Genomic DNA, 10,610 nt, shown 5'->3' on the forward strand with positions numbered 1-10,610 from the left:
AAAAATCTTCAAAAATTAAATGAGGATTTAACAAGACAATAACAACAAAAGCAGTTCAAAAACAATATTCTTGTGAGTGCACTCGATTCGTTGTTGAAATTAAGGTTGTGAAAAATTAATAAAATCAATAGGACGATTGTTTAATTCTTCGTTGGCGTTGCACAATTTGCAAATTCTCTAGTGCGATGTGTGTCAAGGTGGCATTTCGAGCACGTGACCTCTGTGCACCAAGTTCGTCAAAGAAAAATTCGCCAATCCGGACTGTTGGAGGTTGAAAAATGTGTTCGTGTGGTTTATCGAACGAGCTGGCGAAGGAAATTTTGGAAAAATCCAAAGAACGCTCGTCCCAAAAGAAATCAATAGAACAAAATCTGTCCGGTGCGGGACGCCTAGAGCGACGTTGCCGCTGTGCGACATTGGCACAGTTATCTCGTCGACTGCGTGTGAAAAACGTTCCGGTTCCGGTCCTGTCCTCGAGTTGCGTGCATAAAGCGAGACAGAAAACTATCCACCCACGGTATCGGTCGCAGTGAGCTGGCAACGCCGCCCGCTATAACCGATATTGTGGCCGCATGGAATGGAGGAGAATGAGCTCGGGTCAACTTCCCCTGAACCCCTCCATAGCTGACTACGTGCCGTTGTTTCTCTCGCAGGCAGACAGTCGAACGTTGCGTTCCGGTTGTGTTGTACGCGCGCGTCCAAACGCTCGCTCCGTACAAGTGTGTTAACTGAATTATTATGGTCGTGTAAAAGTGTCTCAAACATTCACCACCTTTATGTTTACCCTCAAATGCTGGGATATACTTCCTACAGGTACACCACATTTTCACCCCGAAATTGTCTTTCTCTTGCAGAATATTTTTTGGGGCCGCCGTCGAAATTTTTCACGACCACAGGAGTACCACCGCGGTGTGAAGTGCAGTGCTGAAACGAAAACTGTGTGAAAAATTGTGATCTCTCTGGAAAAAAAAAACCAAAACGCGAATCAGTGATGGTGATTTCGAGTGCGACCGTTGGGATTTTTTGACGGCACCTCAAACCATGGATTCGAAAAAAACCCAGTGGATGGCTTTTTGAGTGCGAACGGTTTGGGGAGGTGAATTTCGTACCGCACTAGTGCGACAATCGGGAGCGAGTTTTGGCGGACAGTGGTACGAATGTGGTCATCATCTTTTGGTCGACGTCGTCCCCGCTTGACAATTAAACCTCGATTGACGTGCGTGATAAACACGAAATTATGCAGCGTGCGACGCATAAGCGCTCTGCAGATTGACTAATCACCACGTGGACGAGGCCTTCGATGTAACCAGCATGGCCTGTTTCAGGGACTGGTCGCCAGCGGGCGCCACGGCCCAGCAGCAGTTGTCAGTCGTGACCACGGTGTGGGGAGTCACCACGTCTACTCAGTCGGGCCCCCACGGAGGCTTCTCGGGTGGCCCGACACCTGCAGGAAATCCAAACTACGGAAACGCTCTCAAACAAGGACAGCCTTCCTACCAGACGGCCTACAGGCAGACGGGGCCTGGGTGAGTGTCCCCCCTCTATCTCACCCAACCCCACGGACCACCCCTCGTTCTCGAACCGTTAAAAAACCCAAATCGCACCGGAAAATTACGCAACGCAACGTGCTTATCGACGAATTTACGTCTACACTAATTGCGACAATTAAGAAACCGTTTTTTATGGGCACGAACGATTTTTCGCATTTTGTTTACGTTATCCGCGCGCACGTGTCGACTGGGTTGGTTGCTCTACCTGCCTAATTTACGACCCCCGAGATTGTAAAAGAGCAAACTTTCAGATTTACGCTACGAGAAATATTTTGTGCTCGCCAGGTACGAGTGCCGTCCGAGGAGGGTGGAATCGACGTAGCGCTCCAGACGCCCCAAAACTGTTCCACCCTCCGCCGACACTCGAACCTCATTAATGTATTAGATATTAAATTAATTAACGGGACGGGGTGAGACGCGTTCGATATTTCACAAGACCGATCATCAACCACCGATACTGTGCGAACACAAAACCCACCCTGCATTGCCAATACTCCGGGCATTGTTTGTCACATCGTAACTCCCCGCCCGTTCTAACCCCGGACAATCGGCGATCTCCCTTCTGGTGCATTGTTCGCCAGCTTTACCCACCGGTTAAATGTACAGCTTTTTTCCACCCCGGCCATATTTCCCCGAGCCCAAAAATAACCGACGCTGATGGAACGAAAATATCTCGAACGGGGTGTGAAATTTTATCGAGTCATCTCCGCTGATGTTATCTTTACAGGTGCGATTGTTGATTAGGCTCGTGTAATGTGTTTTTATAGAAAACAACTCTAATGCGCTGATCTCGCCTCTTCGCCAACGGATTTCCTTTCGGCTGCAAATTGTAAATTGTTCGAAAAAAACCCGGCACGAACGGATTACGACGCGATTATTATGTCTTTGAATGTTAATGTTGATTAAATTAAGTCCGTAGGCCACTCCCACTGCTTTCGCCTCATGCAGATGAGCGTGGATTATCACGTCTACTTTATGATTGTGTTATGGTCATTAATTATGTTATTGTCTGCGATCTTTTACTGCCTCCAACAAGTCTTACCGACCCCAGAAAACATAACGCAAATCGACCATCCCTACCACTGCATTACTTGCAAAAAAAACAGTTACCAAACGTTGAAATTTGTAAAATGCACAGCTCATTTTGATAATTTTTATCGCTCTAGCCTAAACAATTACAGTATTTTTGAGCCACAGTTCTAGATAAGAAAATTATGTTTTTGTCGTCAGAAATGTAATTTGTAAAATTTTCGCCGAGCGTTTGTCGCATTAACCATATTTAAAAAAAAATCCAGTTTTGTGAAACTAAATATTTGAAGAACTGTCGAATCAATACTCGAGCAACCCCATTTCAGAGTTTATTTTACGTTCACTTTTTAATCCGATGACTCTAATCGAAATAGTTTGGGTACTGCTGACTCGCCCTTATTGAAAGGTCCTCGACTGGCTTATGCAGCACTTTACACGTTTAGCCTCGTCGCTGAGAGTATTCGTTGAAACACACCACAATTTCAGCCCAATTATGTCCCCAAATACGTATCGAGGGGTCTAGATGAAGGGTCGCGATAGGGGGTACTGTTTTATTTAATTCACTAATCGAAAATAAACTCGTGGAAAAATCTGGAACGAATAAAAAATCGTAGACGGTAGTCACGTTCTCGTTCAGGGGTTCGTTAAGTGGTTGTGCAACGAGACGTTTGCAAAAAATAAGGGTTGTTTTATAACAAATCTGGACAAATAGCGTTAGAGCTAGATCGTTATTTTTTTATCCCAAACTGTCAGGTGATCGTCAGGGTGGGGTAACTTGGGAGAGAGATACAATTCAACCCAGGGGGCTCTCCCGACCGGTCTGTTCTATAAGTAAAAATGTAAAATTCTCGTGCCCCGTTTTATAATAAAAGAAAGCACAAAACGCGTGTGGCGACACTGGAGATAACGTTTTTGTCTAGATAATGGTAATTAAAAAACGCAATTTTGTAAATTATGCAACACACGAGGCAAGGCACTTAATCAGCATGCACGTGTAGTTGAAAAAACTTTGTTTTTTATTTTTGTGATAGCCGATGAAGGTTAGTCGTGCAAAATATAACTTCTCGATTGATTTGTCGGTTAATTCACGTATTTGAAATAATTTCACATTGCGAAAAAATCTAGAGGAGATTATCGGAACCGAGATAAAAATGTAAAACAAGGAAACGAAATTTAATTCTGATTCATACAGGTTTATTTTTGTTTCATTGATAACTTGACTTCGGTGAAACTACAACAATGCTTCTCTTCACTTTTCTGCGATTTCTTAAAATTCAATCAATTCTGAACTGCGCATGCAAAAACAAAAATTCTATGGTTTAGTCAACACAAAATTTTAACTTTTAGCAGCTATGGGAAGATTAAAGCCGCTTCTTGCTCTAATCTTATCATCATAAAACTGATGCGATCACCTGCTGTTTTACCACATGTTTACAATGCAAATAAATTTTATCTGCAATTTATACAATTCGCGAATATAACACATGTTTGAAACGATAAAGACATAATGAATAATGTTACGAATTATTGACCAATTTTCTTTAAATGGTTTTTATAATTTTCCAATCATCGAGACTTTGGTTTTTCATGTGGATTAATGGGATAACATTTATTTTGTTATGTGAAAAATCGAATGAAATGAGTATTATTTTAAGTCGGAGAAATTTTGTAGAGATTTTTTTCTATGGAGGAATAAAAACCTGTAAATTTCGATACAGTTTAATAATCATTTCGTCTAAACAATAGAACGGTTAAATGAATCGGAACAAGTCATTCGGTTTACTTAATGTTCGAGCATTGATTGGTTGGACTGGATTATGCAACCAGTAACACGACAAAATAAATATTTATCTTGTTTCGTCATTTGCAAGTTTGATAGTAATGTAGTAATTTGGGAGAGAAAATATCGCCGATTTGTGAGAGAGTTTTTGAAAATTGCAGGGTTGGCACTTATGGAGCTGGCAATGGCATGAACGGCACCGAAGGAGGGTACGGAGGCGGTAATGCATTGTCAACGGCTGCGATGGTAGCGGCTGCGACAGCAACGGCCACCGCCACCGCCAGCGTGGTGGCACTCCAGGACAACGGTCAGTTCAACAGCCAGCAGTATTCTCAGGGTTATCAGCAGAGGATGATGCCCATGAACGGCATGAGCAGCATGAACGGCATGAACACCATGAACCCCATGTCGAACATGGCCAACATGGGAATGGGCAACATGCACAACACCATGATGGGCAACATGGCCGGAACGATGGGTCCCAAGATGGGCATGCAGAGTCCGGGACCGACCAACAACTCGATGTATCCGAGACGGATGGCCCCCTACCCCTCCCCCGCGATGCACATAACGCAGAAACGGGGCCAACAATCGTACCCCAGCAACGGTCCCTGCCCCACGATGAACCCCAACATGAACCCCAATTTCAACCCCAACGGCCAGTACCCCGCCTACGGGACGCGACAGCCGACCTTCAACCAGTACCCGACGCAACAGACGCTCGGTCCCAGCGGGAACTTCGGACCTGGGGGGATGGGGCCGGTGGTGAGGGGGTCGGGGACGCTGAGGCAGACGACGCCGCCCTACACCAATCAGAGCCAGTACTTTCCGAACGGTCCCATGAACCAATTCTCCAACGATTCTCAGTACATCAATCGAAACGTGAACGGGCAATACGGCAATACCAGCCAGTTCCAGCAGGACGTGGCCATGAGGAACAACATGAACTACCAGCACAGCCCCATACCGGGGAACCCCACGCCTCCGCTCACCCCCGCCAGCAGCATGCCCCCCTACATCAGTCCCAACCCCGACGTCAAACCAAATTTCAACGAGATGAAACCCCCCATCCCCAGTCAGAGTAAGTCCTTCGACCGGTCGAGTCCCGCGATCTCTAAAATTTGTGTTGCAGAAGATGACGAACTCCGGCTGACCTTCCCCGTCAGGGACGGCATAATCCTTCCCCCCTTTCGGTTGGAGCACAACCTGGCCGTTAGCAATCACGTGTTCCAACTGAAACCCACCGTACACCAGACGCTGATGTGGCGTTCAGACCTAGAATTACAACTCAAGTGCTTCCATCACGAAGATCGACAGATGAACACGAACTGGCCGGCTTCCGTACAAGTCTCCGTTAACGCGACACCACTCATCATCGATCGGGGCGAGAACAAGACATCACACAAACCCCTCTACCTTAAAGATGTCTGCCAGCCGGGTCGCAACACCATACAGATCACGGTCTCGGCGTGCTGTTGCGTGAGTCCCGACGCTCTCTCCCCGCGAAACAAACTAATCCGTTTCTTGCAGTCGCACTTGTTCGTCTTGCAACTGGTGCACAGGCCGAGCGTGAGGTCGGTGCTTCAAGGCCTACTGAGGAAGAGGCTGCTCACGGCCGACCATTGTATAGCGAAGATCAAGAGGAACTTCAGCAACACCGGCAGCGGCCCCAACATGGAGAGGGACCGAGACGCGGTCGAACAGACGGCCCTCAAGGTCTCCCTCAAGTGTCCCATCACGTACAAGAGGATAACACTGCCAGCGAGGGGACACGACTGCAAACACATCCAGTGCTTCGACTTGGAATCGTACCTCCAGATGAACTGCGAGAGGGGTTCTTGGAGGTGTCCGGTCTGCAAGTAAGTCTGAACCAGAGCAATCAAGAACGACCTAATCTGATAGATCTGATTGCAGCAAACCGGCACAGTTGGAAGGCTTGGAGGTGGACCAGTACATGTGGGGTATCTTGAACACTCTGAGCAGCAGCGAGGTGGACGAGGTTACGATCGACAGCTCGGCCAACTGGAAGGCAGCCAAAGGTCTAGGTACAACAATAAAGGTGAGTTAGAATAACAATCGATCGTGCCCCTGTAACGGCGTTTTTTTTTTTTGTCAGATGGAGGACGACAATGACTCCTGTGGAGCCAAACGATTAAACAAAGCAATGTCTCCCGGCAGCATGACGCTGCCAACCATGAACAATTGGGACATGTCCCAAGCTATGTCACCTTATATACCTCCAGACATGAACAGTATTGCAAGCGGGTCGATGATGAACGGCCCTCCTTCCTACAACAACTCCAGAAGCAATCAGTACGACTTCGGATCATCGACCAACTCAGGAAACAATGAGTATTCAGCAGGGAACGGACCGTTGTCCCACCTGAGCGAATCTGTAAACTCACTTGATCCACTGAACGCGATGGAGAAGAGTTTGAACGAGCAGGTGAGTCAGGATCGATCCTTCGATCTAGGATTCGGGTGGACACCGAGACTGTTTTGTTGCAGATGCCCCATACGCCTCACACACCGCACACCCCTCACACGCCCCATACCCCCGGAGGGACGCCGGGATCGGCCCACACACCGGGAGGTAACGGCCCACCTAGCGTTCCCCCAGCTTCGGATCACCACAATAACAGTAATAGTTCAAATAGTAGTAATAGCAACAACAACAGTGGGAACAACACTGAAAATACAGTTCCTGAAATACCCTCGGATCTGAACTTCGATCCGGCCGCTGTTATTGATGGTGAAGGTACAGGCCAGGAAGCACTCAACGTAAGTTTTTCCTCTTGTTGTTGATATCGGTGTTTAGTGTTACGATCGCTATAAATGTCGTTTGTTATTGACTTTAATTGCTTCACAACTTTAATTGAAAATTTAATTGGTAGCCTTTGAACAATCGAAAAAATTTATTTTCATATGTAACGTCGAATGCCAATTAAACGTTTTGTTAATTATAATAAAAAGAGCTATTTTTTACACGTGGTGCGTACTAACTCGTAAAACTTACACAATTCAAGGATAATTACCGTGGGCTCGAAAACTAGAATATATTTAACTTTTGAGCTGTTACGATCTTGACTGTTTTGGCAAATAAATCTTTTGATTCATTTTTGAGGACTTGTAAAAATCAAATTTGAAAATCAACCTTGCGTAGAATCTACGCTGCCATCTTGGTTTATTTGGATTTTTTTTTTCTGGGTGCACGATTAATTTTCAACGATAGGAAACTTTTCGCAATGATTCATCACTACCATTACCATTGTTGCTCTCTTTTCCCATAACTGCACACTATTTAGCATAATGTAATTGAAAAATAAACTGAATTTTCTTACCACCATTTCTGCTACGCTTCACACTTTTCGAAACATTTGAAAATGACGTTGCGATTAAAGTTACATCCGTACTAGAAATTACCGGTGGCAAAAATAACATTGTGTACATATTTATTAAATTAATGTAATTTAACCAACGGGTAGAAGATTAAACCTACGTTCGTTCAGTTTGTAGAATTCCGCATTTTTAAGTGGTAATATCTGAATAAAGTGTTTTTTAGAACCTGTTTTACGGTTAATTGCGCGGAAACAATTGAAATCGACATGTGTGGTTGAAGCTACGGATTGACGACGCCGAAGGTAACAATTTGCGAAATTATTTAAATTAATCGGCGAGGGTGACACAAGTTGCACGAGTGAAAAGTAGTTAGTGTGACCTAAAAAAATCCATTTTGCAAATTTGCCACGGTAGTTTCGATGAATTGTTTTCCGCTTTTAAAATTGACGTGTGCAGCTAAAGCTAGGTTTACACGAAACGTCGAAGGGAGCTAAAGTAACAATAACGAAATCAATCAAACTGTTGATTATCAGATCGGGTGGCAATCGTTACGAAAATTGTAGTGGTGACGGTGATGAAAGGATCGTGATGTATTCCTACATAGTAAATTACTAAATTTGTATCGATTTCAAGAATTAAGCCGCGTTCACACCGGTGTCAAGAATGAAAAACACCGTGGTCGAAGGGGGTGACAGTGAACCGGTGGTTTGACTTTGGGTGTCTTTTTCAGTTGCTACCGGACAGCGTGGACCCAATGGAGTTGCTGTCCTACCTGGACCCCCCTGACCTGAATACGCCCCCATCTAGTGGTAGCAGTGCAGGGCACGCCAACACGTCTGCTAGTGATGACCTCCTTGCTCTGTTCGAATAAGATGAGTTCCTGAGCTCACGACCACATTTTGTGGTGGACATGTGAGTGAACAAGTGTGATAAAACTTTTATCGTGTTAAATAATGAATTAAAGGTCTAAATCAAAACTATTTTCACTGTATTATTTGTACATAACTACTTAAATTTATGGCATAAGCTTTTATTTCATTGGTTAGAGAAATATATTGAGATACCTATATTAAATTATTGAACATATATTTTGATTTTTATGCCAAAATTTTATCGTAATATATTGTATAATATGAGTAACCAGTGGAATAAAAAGAAACTCGTGACGGCCAGTTTAGCATAGTATTATTAACTACATAAATATACTTATTATAGTATAGAAGTTGGAACCAAACGATCTAGTACTTCTAGAACGGCCGTGTTGGCGGTCTTTTTGCATCTCGATGTGCATAGGCTTCAAGTATTATCTGCTGTATTCGATTCAGTGAACCTAATATAACAGCAGACAACACGTGTAACGATTCCACACAATGCGAGCAATATCACTACATGACAGTAGAAAAATTTCAAATTGTATTTCTGTTGACTGTATTATTTGTTTCAGGCGTAAATTCAGCACAAGCATCCACATATAATATTATTAATTGAGAACTCTGAGACTGTGATAAAACTTTAATTATAAGTAATTTTAACATATTTGATAATTGTATATTTATAATCGTGGTTCTTTAGCATCATTTGAATTTTGTATTAAACAAAAATATTATGTTATAGTGTGGCTGCTGTTTGTGTGTATTTTCACTAAAGTTAATTTGATGTGATACAAAATATATTTTGGTTAAATACAATAAAGAGTTTTATTCCCAGATCCTTATACGTGTTTGTCGTTCGCATTACATTTTGTATTGATTTTGAAGTAGGGTCCAAGTTCCTAAGCAAAAATGTATTCACTTTGTATCGATACGAAATTATATCAGGTTCACTAGAATTGCATTATCGCCAAGAATAACTCATTCTAAAGGTAGGCAGAATAGATGTCAATAAGTTGTATGTACCTAGCCAAAGTAGATAATTTTTATCAAATTATTGAAAGTTTACACACCACATTCAAACTCAAAACAAATCAGAGCGCTGTAAACTTTTAATAACTCCAGTATAAACTTTGCCAATAATTTATTGTTTTCTCATTCGTTGTTTTACACATCAACTATTAATTAATTATACATCTTCGGCACGTTATTTTCTTCCATTTTCATTTTCAGAAAAGGAGTTCAACCTACTACTACTAAATTCGATTTTCTTTTCGACGATGGACCAATTTTTGTAACACGAACTCTCACACGTAATGTTCTTTTCTGAAGGTGATAATTCCATCTTTTAGACCAATGTTTAACATATCATTTTGGACGTTTCATTTTTTGTACACTCTTTTTTTCGTCGCCGATTTGGACCAATATTGTAAGATATTTTTTCATTTCTCGAATAAATTTCTATTAGCTCGCTAAACTTAAATAAGATTGTCAATTTTATAACGAGACACGATGCAATTATTTTTAAAGCAAGGTGGATTATTGGCAATTTTATATTCGTTTCTTATGATGATCTAGATCTAAATTATTCTGTAGAAAACAAGACCTGTGTAATATGAATTTTGCTAATTACTGTAAATATATTGTACATTCGTTTAAGGAAATATTATGTCTACGCATAATTGACTTCTTGTTTTTCTATTTACGTTCTAGTATTTTATGGGGATTATTATTTACTACACTTACTGTGTTTTATCATATTGTTCAGTACAAATGGAAATTTATTTTTAGTATTTTCTAAATTAGTCTTTGTATATTTTATTTCAAATTTTGACTTTGTGTTATCCTATTTTATTATCAGTGTTTTGTGCAATGAATAAAAATGTAGACTGATAGTTTTAATACTTATAATTTCTTCTTTTTTTATTTTCATTTCTTTTCCTTTTATTTGCATTTCGTTTATACCGTACACGATCAAATAACAAGTACTCCACGAATCTATGATTATTCTTATCATAGTACAGCAGTGATTGACAGATAAAT

General features: G+C 42.1%; 1 protein-coding gene across 2 annotated transcripts; it reads left to right on the forward strand.

The window, feature by feature from the left end:
• Nucleotides 1-632: 632 nt before the first annotated feature.
• On the forward strand, nt 633-10,478 carry LOC138135438 (zinc finger MIZ domain-containing protein 1-like). Of its 2 annotated transcripts, none has more exons than XM_069054161.1 (9): nt 633-813; nt 1,326-1,526; nt 4,521-5,440; nt 5,492-5,838; nt 5,890-6,218; nt 6,262-6,418; nt 6,476-6,805; nt 6,868-7,140; nt 8,429-10,478. In XM_069054161.1, the coding sequence occupies exons 1-9, from the start codon at nt 791-793 to the stop codon at nt 8,567-8,569; spliced, it is 2,721 nt and encodes a 906-aa protein (XP_068910262.1). In that variant the 5' UTR covers nt 633-790; the 3' UTR covers nt 8,570-10,478. The 2 variants fall into 2 exon arrangements, with proteins under 2 accessions (XP_068910262.1, XP_068910263.1); XM_069054162.1 differs by having other exon boundaries at nt 635-813; nt 6,274-6,418.
• The last annotated feature ends 132 nt before the right edge of the window (nt 10,479-10,610 follow it).

Source organism: Tenebrio molitor, chromosome 7 (genome assembly GCF_963966145.1).
Source record: "Tenebrio molitor chromosome 7, icTenMoli1.1, whole genome shotgun sequence".
Lineage (NCBI taxonomy): Eukaryota > Metazoa > Arthropoda > Insecta > Coleoptera > Tenebrionidae > Tenebrio > Tenebrio molitor.

Coding starts and splice junctions, on each gene's coding strand:
- LOC138135438 (XM_069054161.1), top strand. CDS start 791: ATGCTGGGATATACTTCCTACAG. Junction 6,219..6,261: donor TGGAGGTGTCCGGTCTGCAA/GTAAGTCTGAAC, acceptor CTAATCTGATAG/ATCTGATTGCAGCAAACCGG. Junction 7,141..8,428: donor CAGGCCAGGAAGCACTCAAC/GTAAGTTTTTCC, acceptor TGTCTTTTTCAG/TTGCTACCGGACAGCGTGGA.